The 16,839-nt window shown below is 34.5% G+C and overlaps 1 protein-coding gene across 1 annotated transcript; it reads left to right on the forward strand.

The window, feature by feature from the left end:
• Nucleotides 1-7,791: 7,791 nt before the first annotated feature.
• LOC149960290 (sodium-coupled monocarboxylate transporter 1-like) lies at nt 7,792-15,204 on the forward strand. Its single transcript, XM_090167434.1, has 8 exons — nt 7,792-7,869; nt 7,972-8,110; nt 8,652-8,859; nt 8,932-9,086; nt 10,011-10,381; nt 13,046-13,143; nt 14,182-14,275; nt 15,150-15,204. Coding segments are annotated over exons 1-8 (1,122 nt in total). The 5' UTR covers nt 7,792-7,867.
• The last annotated feature ends 1,635 nt before the right edge of the window (nt 15,205-16,839 follow it).

Genomic DNA, 16,839 nt, shown 5'->3' on the forward strand with positions numbered 1-16,839 from the left:
AACGCCGGAATTAGTCGTAAACATTCTAATTTTCTCCTAAAGTAAATGGATTGATATATTATAAAAGGTAATATCGTTGCGTCATCAATGCTACCAGAGATTATGCGTTGAATAAAGTTCTAGTTTAAATGTAAAAGCAATATTTTCCACGCCCTTATTCTCACTTATTGTAGTACTTTTATCTAAAAAAACCATATTCTCCAACAAAATCTTACATTACTCCCTCTTTCAAAGGCTTACCCAATATTGGTAGGCAGACATGGGCAAAATCGCTAGTGTTTTTTAAAAGATTCACTCTCACTCAAGAGTGAGAGTGGAAATAAATAAAAATCTTCACTCTTTGCCACTCTCGCTTTTCGTCACTCACCAAGTGCACTCTACCCAAAGAGTGATATTGGTCAAAGTCACGGATTTCACTCTTATTCTTGTCGGGGAACTCAAAATTTAAGACGGGAAATTTGAATTCAGTCCAATAAGTTTATTTTAGCCTCCTTTGCCGTTAATAGATGGCACTACGCTCTGTAGTAAAGTAATTAAATTAAATATAAAACCAAATTTCCCGCCTTCTTTTAATAGTTTTGAAAATAGATAAGAGGGAAAGAGCTGACCTTGACTACCTTCACTCTTTTCCCGCGAGCTCACTCGGCGAGTTACGAAAAAGTGAAAACCCCGCTCGTAAGAGTGGAGTTTTTTTGTTAGGGAGTGGAGTGAGAAAAGTAAGGGGGGAAAATTACTATCACAAACTCACTCCGAGTTTTGCCTAACTCTGTTGGCAGGTAGCGTATAAGCAGACGTTGGTAGCAGCTGCTGAAGCATGTTCAACGTTAGGGCTAATGCCAACAAAATCAAAATCTACTAGATGTTCTTCGAGTTAGCTAAATTGATTTTAGAATAATCCACGAAAAATACACAAAAGTCATACAAACGTGATTCTGTAGTGTACCAAAAAATACAAACTAGTACTCCAAAAGAGTGACGTGTTCATAAAATGTGTCATGAGCACATGTTGATCACACTGAGCTTAAAAATATCACTTAAAGAGATTAAGTACATATGTATAGTACTTAGCATTTGACACTCAAAATTACGTTTGGAAATCTGGGTTAATATTTAAAAACTAATAAAACCGTTGGTTCCACCGAAAAGCATCTGTTTTTCAAATTAATGTTTTTTTAGAATAAACTCAGTTTATTTCAGCTCAGCTTTTAAATTAAAGGTGTTCAATGTCGCACTATTGTTTTCAAATTGGAATATTTCACGTAACTATGGTTTTTGTGAGTGGGTGAGTGTTTGCATACGTATGTAAGGTAATATTACCTGTAATAACCATTTCTTGATTTCATTGAAGAATTTACCCTGCACCACTTAAAAGTTAACATTTATTCTTCGTAAGAAAATTTGTGTATAATATGATAGAATTTAAGAAACCATCTATGTAGAAACTTATTGAAAATAATCCTTCGCGCTTTGATTATTTTCTTAATAAGGCAAATTATCTAACATAATTCTATGATACCAATTCATCTAAAAGGTTGATAGATGCATTAGACTTAATTGAAATCCAAAAGAATGTTGGAAGACCATGTTACAGACCAAAACAATCAATGATTTATTTCAAGCTCAATAATAAAATTATCCAGAAAATAAATCACATTACGCGCCACATAGCGAGACATCATTTAGATTCTTAGCTTATAAACTAAACTTATTTTAACTAAAGTGTTATTTAAATATTATTTTTAAGGTCTTAGACCATTTAAAGTCTTCTACGTATTGTTAAAAATTTTACTATTTTACTCATGCAAAAAAGTGTTTTCGTTCCAGTATGTCGAATTGAGATTTGACCGATCATTACGGATGATATTTTCAGTGGTCTTTCTATTCATCAATGTAAGTATTCTAACATTTGGAATTTTCATCTTTTGAAAGATTGTGATTGACGTGATCATAAAATCGAATTTAATATTACAGAAATTATATTATTTGCTTCACATTTTCAAGATTATCGAAATTTCCTAGTGTTATAAGTTGGAAAATTTTCCGCGGAAAATTTCCCGCTCGGAAAAGTTTCCGGAAAATGACCGAGGCCTCTTTTCCGGAGAATTTTCAGAAAAAAAATATATTGTTTGGAAATTTAAGTAAAGCCGCATTTTCGCCTCATTTTTTCGAATCTGAAAGTAAAACTAAACATAGACTAGTTTAAACTGATTAACAATGTAACACTATTAATGTTTTGTAGTATGTTTACTGATATTAGACATTTTATATCGATAAAAAGTTAAAAACATTAAAAACCGTTAAAAAGTAATATATGTTTCAATTTTTAATTTTTCCGATTTACGGAAAATTTTCCGCAATTCTGAAAATTTTCCGGAAATGTTTCCGCATTTGATTTTTCCGGTAAATTAACAACACTAAAATTTCCCATATTTCCACATTGAAACCTTCAACTTTTAAAAATTATTTTATAAGTACTTGGTACTTTTAAATTTCTCAATAATTATTAAACCTTTCTTTATCACGAGATAGCAAACGCCGATATTAAATTTTTTCTAGCAAAATTTATTTTGGAAATATGTTATATCCTTTACATTACCAAGTCAATTTTTTGAGTAAATAAAATATCGTTGATTAACCTAACCTTCAATGAATTTATCTTGATAAATAATCATAATGAATATTTAAAAAAGAAAAAAGCTTCTTTAGTGGCGCCAACGCTCCCTTTGTGTGGATATTGTCAACGCTGATATTAATATTTCCTTGTATAGTGCTTTTTTCAAAGAAATCGTTCACAGATAACAAGAAGAAAAAAGAGCGTTGAAATATATAATTGATTTTTGATGTTTTATGATATGTAATAAAACTAGGTCATCAGTTCAATTGGCTATTTACGAAAAGTGGCTGAAAATAAAATTCCACTTGAAAGTGATACGCAATTTTAGTAAAAAAATTGAAACATAAATGATCGACTCGTGGCTTTTGACGTCAATTGGATAAAATTCCCTATTACAAGGAGAAATATCAAATAAATATAAATTATCAATATTTGATATAAATAGAAAAATTATTTATCAGCGTAACATTTAATATGAAAATGTTGACTTTGGTTGGCGGCCTTTTTTGGAACAGTCAAAAGAGGTCCTCGTCTTGCAGTCTTACGCAGGGGCGAGATTACGCCTAGGCTTTCACCAGGGCCCCCCCAATTTTTAAGGTCCCCAATTTGCCCGATTTTTGGGGCCCTGTTGTTAGAAAATGCCCCGAAATCACATTGCGCCTTGGGCCCTCAATGGGTCAAAAATTCCAAATGCGCCTCGGAGTCTACAATAGATGGCAATAAAAATTATTATTTTAAACGTAATATTTTCTTTAAATAATATGACATAAACTCATATATAATAGAGGATTTTTCCAAAATGTATTAATTAGTATAATTTTATTATTATTTGCGACTGAAAACTATCGCTACGCCCCCTTTGATTGCCATGAAACCTAGATAGGTAGCGGTTTAAGCAGACGCTGTTAGTTTTTCCTCATCGTTATTCATAATTTTGACTTTATAAATAATGATACTTGCATTTTAATATAATTTTTGCATCGTTGGTTTCCATTTTATAAGTTTATTTAAAGCAAGTGGCTGCTCCTGTCTAGATGCATTCGCTCGCATTAGATGTCGTTAGCGTATAAATCAAACCTAGTTTTGTAAGCATCAAAATCTAGCCTAAAAGGTGTGGCGAATTGGGAACTTCTCGCGTTGATTGGCTTTTCGGAATCACGCGATTATTAACTTATTAAACACGTGGTTTCGGGAAGCCAATAGATCGCGGCAACTCGCCTTTGCTTTTAGTCCCCGGAAGGTACTGCCATCTAGAAGTGCTTTTAGAAGCATTTTTATTAACTTTTTTCATTTTTTTTTATAGAGCCGCCACTTGCTTTAAGAAAAAAACGTTCTCATGACTTTTTAAATTCTCTGTAGCAGACGCTAGATCATCGGCGCTACCTAGCAAAATCTAGCGTCGTTACACCACCTAGACTCGTTTCGGTTAAGCTTCCATTATGAGTTCCAAAAGTTACTTTAACGCCATCTAGTTTGAGCACTTTCCAATCTAAATCATTAAATGTTTAATCTTAATTATATGTATAAAAAATATTGGAAAAATATGTTAGACTAATAATATACATCGCGGATGCCCAAATACGTTTTTTTTAATGGCGATATCGATTTCTAAAATATACTCGAAAATATATTAAAATTAAGAATGTAATTTTTTATGCTTTGGGAGAATGAACTAAAATTAAAATTAAATTTTCTTCTAATGTTCACAAGAATTGATAATTAGAGAGCGTTGCTTCTATTCCACTTCATGCTCTTAAAAGTAAGCTATATTAACATAAAAGGATCAAGTCAACCGTTATATTCATTGGTTCCCTAAAGCCTCATCAGGGTCATTCTCCATAAGTTTAAATTATTACATTTTTGCTAAATTCTTTTAAAAAGAGAATTTCTGTAAACAAGGCTATTTTACGATATAGAAATTGTTCATATCGATTATCAAACTAACGATTTTTAGTTTGAAAAAGACATGGGCGGATTAACATGAGAAAAATCCCCCCTAACGATTTTCAAAGATGCTTAATATATCCATTTAAGTATTAATAAAACGTTTTACATCTGACAAAATTGTTTTTCGAGAGATACAGGTCCAAGTAATTTTTGAATTTTCGTGATATTTTCAATGGGAGCATGGGAACAATCACACATCCGGTGACATTTCGAAAACGACTTGAAATATTTTGAGTAAATTACAAACACTGCCTCTAAATATCATGAGTAACATCCTTGAGTAGTTTTATATTCATTAGGTTACCGGTTTTTCGATATATATTTTGAAAACCATTTTTGTCAGATCTAAAACTTTGTATTAGTTCTTACGTTGATATATTAAGCATCTGTGCAAAATTTTATCAAACTTCTCCCATGTTAATCCGCCCATGTCCTAAACTATTTTGATTAAAATGTTTGCAGCTTTTAGACATTTCTTAATTACTTGATGTTTAACTAATCACTAAGCGCAGATGGAAATTGCAATGTGAATTTATAAGTCTTTAAATTGAAGATTGTGTCATGAATAATAAGATTTGATGCGGTTTGTTCTCTTCTTAGCTCATAATAAATGGCGTATTTCTATTCGCTCCTGCGATCTCTTTTACCACGATCACCGGATTTCCATACTGGATAACCTCGAGCATTACGGGAGTGGTTTGCACCATCTACTGCATCATGGTAATTAGTAATTGTTTTTGAAATTTCTAAAACAATATCTTAATAATTGTTAGTTTTAATATATTTTTACCTCTCCGAGGGGACTTTGTACCCTAGGAGGGGTTATACAACCACCGTGCCTGTCTGTCTGTGGGTGGGTCTGTCTGTCAGGCCTGCGAACGCGTTCGCATTTTCGGGGCAAAGGGTAATCACTGCGTACCCAGTTTCTTAGAATCAGGGAAAAGATTTTTCCAAAAGCGCCCTCTTTTTGTCATTGGGTTTAACATAATTTTTTAATCGGCCGGGATTCGAACCCGAGCCCTCTTGCACGACAGGTGATCGTTCTACCGCAGAACCACGGATACAGTTACGCTTCACTTAAAATTAAAAACTCTTCCGCGGAGAGGTATATTTTGGCTTGCCAACTTGTTTATACTAATATTGTGCAATCTTGACAACTGAATAGAATTTAATTAACTTAATTAATATGTCGATTCTTGTAGTCTTCAGGGTCCATCTTGGTTGGCGGAAATACCGAAACTATTGTCCACATTGGCTGGTGGAACCGTTTAAATTAAACTTTTCAATAACTTACGTAAACACGGAAATAATGGTGTTTTATCTTGCGTGAGGATCGTGGATTTGGTTATCATTTTGAAATGTATTTCGATTTAAATATATTCTAATTTAAGTAGAACTAGAATGTGAACTACTTTAGCTTTGTGTCTCAGGTTAGTTTATTTCTTGGGTCGATTCGTAAAAGTGTTTGTCGTTGCTTTATATTTTATTGCTTTTTGATTTTTAAATTTCATTGCTTTTTGATTTTTAAATTTCTTGTGATAAAACAATACATCTTTGTTTTCAGGGTGGATTGAAAGCAGTTATTTGGGCGGACGTATTTCAAACGTTTCTCATCTTTGTATCCACGATCATGATCGCTGTCCAGGGAATAATTGACGGCGGAGGAGTCACTCAAATATTCAAAACGACCTTCGAGGGACGAATGGAAGAACATTTTATGTGAGCTTTGACACTTTATCATTGATATAAACATATTTCCATAACTTATATCGCAACTGTCTTTACGAAAAATTCTTTTTTTGGGTAAAATCAATCTCGGACTTTTACCAAGGTTGGTTTTTTCGGGGATAAAATCATCCAAAAGACTGGATTCCGAAATCAATGCTTTAGAGTTTGAGTTTCAACATTCTTAATAAAATATTTTCAGCAGGTACCTAAGTTACTGGCATGGAAAATATGATAGAGACTTAAGATATCAGAATGTCTAAGTACCGTTATGAAATTTATGAGTTTTGATACCAACCCAAGCCAAAATAATCAAAGTCCGTTTGTCTAAGGGCGTTTTACAACTTTCGCGTGAAATCACTTTTTTCGTATAACTGGAAAAACTGTGTAACAAATAATAGATTTACAACTCAGTTGTTACCCTTTATGTCGGCAGATCTCTGAGGAAACCAGAATTCCTACACAGTACTGATGAGCCCCAAAGAGCTAAACCCAATCTGCTGTTTGAATTACGGGCTTAAATTTTGAAATTGGTAAAAAGCGGGTTCTTCAAACATCCGAATGAGACCTCAGAGGCGGGTTTCACTCATAGACAGTATCGGGAAAATTTAACGACCAAGGTCTCGCGCCAATATAGGCCTCACAGCAGGGGTCCCAGAGAGGTGAAACGTTTTAAAAGACAAAAACCGCCAAAGCTTAGTAATCTTTTGAATTTGGAAATATTTGTATGATGTTGAAAGTCCTAGATACTTACTCATGTCTGCTAACACACGCTACCACTTTAGATTAATATAATAACCACCTATCACTTATCATTTCTGTTAAACGTGGTGTCAAGAAATGGAATTCATTGACTTCAATTATTAAAGTAGTTATTTATAAAATTTTTACAAAATTTGTTTTTTTCGTATTTAACTTCAGTTTGAAAGCTAAAAATTCGTAAATTAAGAATTAGTAACAAGCGAAATTTTACAATTTACAAAAAGAGTAGTTATTCAAGAACTTTTGTAAAATAGTAGAGTGCTATATTAGGTAATTGCATAATTAGTAATTGTATTTTGTTACAGAGGGAATTAAGAAATTCGGTTATTTAGTAAAGTATTTAGTTACATTTTTTTCATTAGTAAATAAGTATAAGTTCTAAATTCACAACAATAATAAAACTTTTCTGAGAGTTAAAAATTTACTCCCATCGAATATTTTCAAATGACACCAGAAATGCTGGATTGCTTTACTGTGATCCTCTGTACAAGGACCACGATTTTTTTCCCAGGACCTCGCTTCTGTCTCGATTAATATACCCATTTTCGCCCTCAACGTAATTTGTGAACGACCCCACTACCAACGCAGAAACACACGATCTCTTTGTTTCATGACATTTTTCAGATTGTAAAATTATGAAGATGAACGTTTTTAAAATTAAATCACTGTACTTTATTTAGATTGATTGAAGACTTTTCTAAACGCTATTCAGTCTGGGCCGTCATTGCCTTCGGAATAGTAGCGTGCCTTTGGGGCACAGTCAGTTCTCAAGCAGGCGCTCAAAGACTGTTATCCGTTAAAAATAAAAAACAAGCGCAAATGTAAGTTTGTTACAATTATTTTCTCATAATGAAATTATTTTTCGTACTTCCATTCCACAAAAAAATTTAAATTTGTAATATGGTATTACATTTCTTGCTTAGGTCTCTGGTTATAAGCATGCTCCTGATTATTGTCTTCGAAGGTTTGATCATCTTCGCTGCAGTGGCGATATTTGCGAAATTCACCAATTGCGACCCATTGCAAAGGCCCATGGAAACCGCAATTTACATGCCGGATCAAGTTAGTGACATTCTCAATTTTATAAATCTTACTATATGGTTATTTTTATCGTGTAAAGGGATTATTGGACTCGCTTTTAAACATGATGGGTTAGTTAGTGTAATTACATATTTTATTTATTTTTTTATTCCGTGGAAGGGTCACAGGGGTTACGAGAGCTCGCAGCGCGGCCATATTTATTTGTGTCAAGAGTCTTTTAGAAAAGTAGAAAAAATTAGTTGGGGTTAGGTGGCTCATTTAGGGTTCCATAGCAAAAAAATAATAATAATTGGGAACCGCTGTATTATAGTAACGGTGTTACTTTAATGACAAATGAAATAAGTTTAGTTTTATGAACAAATTATTCTTAGTTTCGGGTTTTCCGCCGTGTGCTTATAGCAGCTAATTTAAGCATAGTCGAGTACAAACTGCAAGGATGATGCAGCCAAAACTTAACTAATACTTAATCTGTTTCTTTAATTGTTAACTAATTTATGCGTATGAGAATCTTCATGATTTATAACTGAGAAAACAAACTAATAACAAACCGTGTTCTTTTCAGCTTTTAATATACGCCGCGGGAAAAATGCTCGGGCATATTCCGGGCCTCCTGGGAATCGCTATGGCTGGGCTGATTAGTGCCGCTCTAAGCACCATCTCGTCGTTCATCAACTCCTTCGCCGCCTGCACCCTGGAGGACTACTTGAAGCCATACTTCCCGAATCTGACCCGAACCGACAAACGGAATCTAATTATATGCAAAGTACTCAGTAAGTCGAGATGTACAGTGACCGTTCACATGTTAATTACACCACGATAATTAAAATGCAATTTTTTAACAGCTGCATTCTACGGACTTCTCTCTATCGCTTTGAGTCTGGCTGTGCCTCATTTGGGGGGAATCATTCGAGTTCTTTTCGCCATCATCGGAGCGTTGTCTGGACCTTTAATGGGGGCTCTATTCTTGGCCTTTTTCTATCGAAATGCTAACACTCAAGTAAGCAGAAATTTCTACGTGAGCTTGATCACTTTACAAATTTCCCTGCAATACAAATTCTACATAGTATTAAGGAACAAGTACATTTTGTAAATTTTTTTAAATTTACAATGTTTTCGTTTGAATTGAATTCTTCCCATGGAAATTAAATTGAACGCCAAACTCGTCGGCTACTAGCCTACTATCAGGGTTGGCACAATTTAAGCCAAGGGTGGAAAAAACCGCGGTTTTTTCTAGGAAAAACAGGGTGGAAAAAACTAGATTTTTTTGCGGTTTTTTCCACCTATTGTTTTCCTGTTAAAAACCATGTGGAAAATCGTACTTCCATGGTTTTTCCACCTCTAGTGGCAAAATTCCATAAAAATAAATAATAAAATTAGAATATTCTTCTATTCTATGCACTCTTCTTCTGGCCTTTTTTTTCATCTCACCTATTTGCAATGACCAAATTAGTCACTTAATAGATATATCAATGATTAATTTAGCATGAAAAGAGTATTTTCCACTTTTTTCCGTTTTTTTTTCCCATTTTTCCCGGGTTTTACCAGTTTTTGCCACATGTCCCGGCAAAAACAATGTTTTTGTCCACCCTGGCTACTATAGAGAAAATGGTTGTAAATTTATAGATTCTTACATATTTTAGTTAAGTTTGTAAGGGTTTTCATCTCTGAGATGCAGAGCCGGAAAACTGAGACCGAAATGGTAATTCAAAGTTAGTTAACGTTTCTACAGCGTAATAGAAGTTCTCTCTAGTTTAAAATTAATAATCATCTAGGCTAATAACCATGAAAACACTTTAGGTGATCGGGTTATACTCTGAAAGGGTCCCTTAATCAGCCCGTCGTTGGCTCGAATTTCCTAAAAATAGGCTGTTCTCTAAAGAATTTCCATAATTTGTTTATTAATTTAAAAATTTCTTCGCAGGCATGTAAAATTGGAATATTTGTATCGTTGATTTTCTCTTTGTGGATGAGTATCGGTGCTTTAGTCTATCCGGCTCAAACGCATGGCGTTAAACATACCTTGAACGAATGTCCTGCTGTCGTATCTTTGCACAACGACCAGATTTTGAGGGCCTTTGCAAATCCATTTCCACCAGAAGACAACTCCACCTATTTGGCAGTCACCGAGTCACACTTCAGCCCCGAAACGAGTGATAGTAAACCAATAGAGCCTACAACCATGTTTCCATTCAGCCACGCATTTACAGACCGTACAGACGATGTCATTAGACAACTCGAACTAGCAGAAAATTCAACCACAATTCCCACTCGTGATGCAAGTACTGAAGACGAGTGAGTTAAATTGTGCTTTTAGATATTTTGCGCTGTTAACTTTCAATCAAAATTCGGTATGGTTGACTTTATATCTGGTAAACATAATTTAAATCAACGTAATCATAGTGTTTCGACGTTTCAATTTATTTGTCCGGTTCGACATTTTGACAAATAAAGTCTTTACGTACCACGTTAAATGTCAAATCAGGCATAATTGTCTTTGTAAAATGGTTCTTTCTTGGTTCAAATTTAGTCCGTATTACACGTTATTGAAAAACAGTATAAAAAAGTTGCAATATTCATACACATCAACGTGATAATTGACCCAAAGTTTTGTATTGCTATGTAAATTAGCATTCATGAACTTGAGTAAACAGCAGTTGTTTCGAAAATATTAAATCCCAGTGGTAAAGAAATAGTTCCTTGTTTAGTGTGTGAAGCACAATATTTAAAATTTGGGGTAAGTTCAGTAATGCTAATCGAATTCAAACCAATTTATCCCATTAAACTTTTCTAGTGCTCGGCGTTCGGATAGGAAATTTTCCGTACATTTCTTTTATATCCATATCCGAATATTATCCGAATAAAATATTATTTGTTGCATATTAAATCGTATAATTGTCGTGAATAATACCCATAAATAAACAGTTCAACGAATTTTTTATGATTAATTGAAATTTTGGCGGCAGTGACCCCGAGAATTAGGGGCCCCCAATCGTTTAGGATTAAAATCGGTGCTATTTAGAAGGGACCCGAGTCGTTTTTCGCGGGGGGAGGGGGGCTTCTAGTTACGCTACTGTTTGGCTGTTCATTTATCCGTTTCCCCGAGCTCTAAAATTTTCGCTGAGCACGTTGCGTAAGAATTTACGCAATGTTAAGTTAAAGGATGATAAAATTAGCGAATAAGTAGCTTAGTCCATTATGAAAAAGGGATAATAAAGCTAAACCCTAAAAAAATTTGAAGAAATTTATAAACTTACTAATAGCTCGTACCGATAGGTCTCCGAGCAAACAAAAAGACGCGAAACTCGGACCAAATAGATCTTCGAGTGAAAAACTAAATTAAATTAAATAAGAATAAGAATTTAGATCGATTTCTTACGTTGTTTCATCTGTTAGGCATTTTGGGTTAAAAAACTAGGAGTATAAATAAATATATATATTTTACAAATTTACTAAATTTTGTAACTAAAAGTTATAAATCTGAAAAAGAATCAAACTAGTAAAAATGAATGATGGGTATTTACAGTGGCGGCGCAAGAGGGTTTGCCAGTGGCGGCGCTAGGGGGTAGGCCAAGTAGGCCACTGCCTACCTTCAAATTTCAAGGGGGCCCCAAAATCATCCTATAAATTGATCTAGAAAGGGCCTCAAAATGCTCCAAAGATATAAAATTCGCTAAAAGAGGCAATAGGCGAATGTCATTAATTCCTGATATAAAATGTATAACGAAAAAGTGATATTTGAGTCTTTCATTGTAAAATTTATTCCAGGAACCAAGTATATTAAAAGGTTTTAATCGTAATTTTTGATTCAAGCATTTCGTTAAAAAAGGGGGGGGGGGCATTTATTTGGTTTGCCTACCCTGGTGAAAATTCCTGGCGCCGCCACTGGGGTTTGGTCAGGTAGACCAAATAAGTGGGTCACCTTTTCAGTACTTATGCTACAAAAACCAAAAGCGACATGAGACCCAAAAGTGTTCCAGATCCTTATATTTTCCACGATTTAAAAAGAGAGTGTCGGAGAGGGGGTAAAGAAAACGTTATCAAAATTTAAAATTTTCGCCACTCCAGCGCCACCAAGTGTGGCGTTTTAGAACGTATCTCTAAAGAGAGAAAATCGCGCCAAGACAAATTAGCCCATAGAACAAAGAGAACACTTGTAGTCTACGGTGAGACTAGCTCTCACGAGGAGACTACCCGAGGTGATAATCAATGGAACAATATACAGACTGTGTTGCCAAAAACATTTTCGGCTGCCATGGCAAAACTAATGCCCATTGCAACTTTTCCCTTGGTGAAATTTCATGTTACCATAAGGTCTACATACCCACCTAGTTTCAACAAAATCGGTGATTATCACCTCGGGTAGTCTCCTCGTCAGTAGATATCTCAATAGCGTAAAGGCAGGGCTGACACACTTTTGGGTCTTATGTGGCTTGTGGTATAACATGGTGATTCGTACCCAAAATTTCATTTCTTACGCTCTCTGTAATAAATTTCCGGAGTGTATAAATGAGCTTCCTCAACGAAAATGCTGCTAGATTTACGTGTACATCTGACCATTAGTCGGTGAATTAGTAAATGAACTGTAAATCATGAAATAAGTACAAATTTCATAGTTAATGTATTCTTCAAAACTCGAAACTCCAGCCTTCTAATCGTAAGTCAATCGCTCTTCCAACTTAGTCACTGGCCGGGTTGTTATTCATTTTTCAAATGTTACTCTTATTCTGAAAACTATACCACACTCCACCTCCATTTCTTACCTATATTTGGTGCTATATAGCTATAAAATTTTAATTTTCCTATAACTTTTTAATTAGTTATTTGCGGATGATAATTAATACACCGAAAAATTCTTCGTAAAAAATACTATCAATAAATCAAGAAAAAAAACTTAACATTGGCCTACTCAACATTTAGTCCCGGTAACTTTCAATTAATAATTCTTTCCTTTTGCAGTGGCATATTTCCCCTTTACAAAGTTTCTGTGATGTGGATTCAGCCCATTTCGACTGCGATGTCTTGCTTTGTCGCGATTGTATTCAGTTGGATATTAGGTAAGAAAAAAAATTGCGGCCACTCTGGTCTAGTTTTCCCCGTCACGACAGTGGGTCACTTCCATTTTGGGTGCGTCTTAATCATAGTAAAATGATTAAATCCGGGTAATCAAGATTAGAAAATCTAATCACGATTTAAGCAATCTACTCACGATTTAAGCAATCTAATCACGATTTAATCATTTTAATTAGATTTGATCATTTTAGTCACGATTTTATTCAATATAATCGGTCAAATCGAGATTTTATCGAGCGCGGTAAATACGAAATATTCATTCTAATCACATATTAAATTATTCTAATCAGCTCGTTCTAATCACGCACAATTATGATCATTCCAATCAACAATATTTCTAATCGCGATTTAATCATACTAATCACGATTTAATCGTTTCAATCAGGATTTAATCGTTTCAATCAGGATTTTATCATTTTAATCAGACTTTATCACGATTAAATCAGATTTAAACATTATAATTATTGATTAAACGTGATTTAATCAACATAATCGTGATTAAATTGAATATAATCAAAATAATCACGATTAAATCGCATCAAATATTTCGAGGGGTGCGTCGTTAATTAAGGAAGATACAGGGCCGATGTTGGTTTAAAGTCGTTGCCACATATTCTGTCTTTTACAGCGCCAGATTAACACTATTGAGGGACCTTTGCAAAGTAGAATCTCTATCGGGCCACTAAAAAATTCAGACCTTAATTTTCCACTCTATTAACGGCAATCTAAAAACTTTCATTTCTAAGTCGAGGGCCCCCTCACCATGGCACCTGCCTTAATACGACCCTGGTCCTTTAATATAATTAAATACATTTCTGGTTAGAAAAAAAAATTATTACCTTCTATTGCCTGACCATTAAAATTTACTTTCCTCTCCAAATAAAAGGATTAAATTCACCAGTCTTTGATAAATATTTTAAAATGACCCCTACATTCTAAAATAAACTCTATGTCGGTTTTTCTCAAGTATATACTAGTGAAGTAGTACCCATTGATCTAATAACTTTACCTTTTTTCCATAGGAATAAACGTTGAACCAGATGATAAGCTGTTAAGTCCTCTAATAGTGAGAAATAAAAAATATCAGTACGCTAAAATTGTTAAAAGACAAAACAGGTAATCACAATCTTTAATTCATTTCAAATTTAGTGTTATAATATACAAATCGTCAAAGGAAGAAATTTGGCGATCTTAGTGCCGTAATTAGATTTTTGGTTCGAGGAAGGGCACACAATTAGAAAAAAAACAAAAACAAAAAAAACGCCAATACGAAACATTTTAACGTTATTGAGAACCTTGAAAAATCATTTAAATAGCGTTTTTTAAAAGGGGAACGGTCAAGCTTTAACCAGTTAGATAGCCCTATAGCCCATTAAAAACTAAAATTTATGGTGAAAACCGCATCAAAAATATTGAGTGGTTAATTTTTAATAAAATAAAGAAATTTCGGGAAATCGAAAAGTGCGCGTCCACCGCGACACCTGGTGAGAAACCGGTGAGACACTCCCGGCTCGATTAAAATTGATTAAAAAAAGCTCGCGCTGCTGTAAGTGCGAAAGATTTTATTTTTATTTTTTAATTTGCACGCGCGGCGCTTTCCAGTTATAAGAGACCTAAGCCTAAATTGAGCGATTTCAAAAGTTAGGCTAGTTCGCAAATCACTCATACGGGGTTAGGGGCGCTGGCGGCAGCCCCTAAGATGGCGGCGAGAATTCAAATCCAAACACTTGGCGTTATTTTTCGTTTCAAGTTTTTGGGCGAAAAGCTATTTTTTCAAGACAAAAAAAGGTACGTGTTAGTATATTGAACTTGTATATTGAAAAGCTTGGCTGTTCCCCTTTAAATTGGCCATTGAAGTTCTGTTCCAAACAAATTGGGTATCAATACATTTCAAAGTCCGGAACCATGGTTTTGCTTTTATGTTCTTTTTGTATTGTTCAGAGGTTGATAGTTGCATAGATTTTGATTATTAACCAAAAAACCATTACAGGGATGATATACTTTCAACGGAGGACGTGGCCAAACTATCTGACTCTAAAGTTTAACATGTAAAATATTTGAAAAAAAAAATTGTAAATAGTATTTCTAAAATAAATATTTTAAGAATTTATTTTTATTCCCAAAAACGTTTGATTAACAGAGTTTTTATAGCGTTAAATTTAAAATTGACTTATTAAATAAATTTTTGTAAGAAACGTATGTGACTAAATTTAGGTAAGAATGGAAATATTTTTTTAAAGGAAAGGTAGGATACATACTATTTGTCTTGGCTAAGCGGATGAACGCAATCAATATAATCGATACTGTTATTCAACTAGTTGTTTCTGGATAAGAATTCAACTTTGTAAATAACATACTTTATAGACGCATTCACATATTGCCTACAGGGAAATATGCAAAAAGGGGCGAAATCCACCCGAGGTACCTCCCTATTTAATAATGTATGAGGTAGATGCTATAAAGTTTATGAAAAATACACTTTTTCAAAAAGTTATTAATTAATTACTAAATTATAGTACTTTAAATCTCTATTAAAAATATATAATTTTTGTAATTTAAATTAACGATTAATTTTAACAGTAGTTAGCACTCTCCGCCATAGATGGCACTATAATACAATTTTAAACTATTTAATCGGGGAAGATAATTTCGTATTTTAAATCTCGACAAAACATTCAACCAAACGTTGAAAATCCAAATTATGACGTCATGTTGCTATTAGAGCGCCATCTACTAACAAATAACGGCATCACCACGTTACCTTGGATGAATTTTACCCCTTTAAAGTCGTTTTTCACCGTCAAAAATTGTAAATCGATCTATAGTTTTCAGAAGTATGTATTTTTTATAGTAAAGTAACTCTCAACGAAGTATATGAAAAATTATTTTCGTTGAGACCGTTGTTAACGTGACTTGCACTTTTTATAAATTTTGTAAAATATAATAATAATCATTTAGGCTAATACCCAAGGCACCACCTTAGGCCCAAGTCATCAAACGACTTTTTAATGTCTTTAAACAGGTGGCCGGGTTACAATGCGTAGGAGGGTGGTGGCAGCCCTTCAAACCACGCGAGTCAACAGCTCCCTACACTTAAGGCCTTTTCACACGAGCCAACTTTTCAAATCAAAATGCTGAGTCAGCAAAAATGGATCAGTGATCCATTTTTTTCTCGCGTACTTTTTTGGTGGATCAACTCATCGAACTTTTATTCACACGAACCAACTAGTTTACTCAACTCAAGTTGACTCATCTAGTTGGATCAAAAAGTTGGCTCGTGTGAAAAGGCCTTAACTTTTACCCTTAACGTCGCCAAGTTTTTATGGAAAGGGGAAGAACTCGATGGAAAACCCCTTTAACCAGTGGAGATATAATTTGCAAACTCAACGCGGAAGGAGTCTGTTGGGGCGTTAGCAGCTCGCCTTAAGCCGTGCTGCGACGTCACGTGACCGTTGAGCAACGGAAAAACCTGCTCTTGCAGCCGATGACTTCGTTGCTCAAAGGATAGGCAACGTGACGTCAAATCCGGAAGTCAAAAAACCCGTCCAGTAAAAAACCGCAGACCGTTGAGCTCAGCGCTGAGCTTTCTTAGAGTTCCTGAAGGCAGCCTATATCGTCTCCCCCCGCCCCGGCACGAGTGGGAGGGAAGGAATAGTCTTCAGAAGAATGTATTTTTTTAT

This window comes from Leiobunum rupestre, chromosome 2 (genome assembly GCF_980474605.1).
Source record: "Leiobunum rupestre chromosome 2, qqLeiRupe1.1.hap1, whole genome shotgun sequence".
Taxonomy (NCBI): Eukaryota; Metazoa; Arthropoda; class Arachnida; order Opiliones; family Sclerosomatidae; genus Leiobunum; species Leiobunum rupestre.

Excerpts from the sequence above, each read along its gene's own strand:
- LOC149960290 (XM_090167434.1), top strand. Across the intron at positions 8,111-8,651 it reads CAATTTACATGCCGGATCAA|CTTTTAATATACGCCGCGGG; the intron begins GTTAGTGACATT and ends TGTTCTTTTCAG. Across the intron at positions 13,144-14,181 it reads TGTATTCAGTTGGATATTAG|GAATAAACGTTGAACCAGAT; the intron begins GTAAGAAAAAAA and ends TTTTTTCCATAG.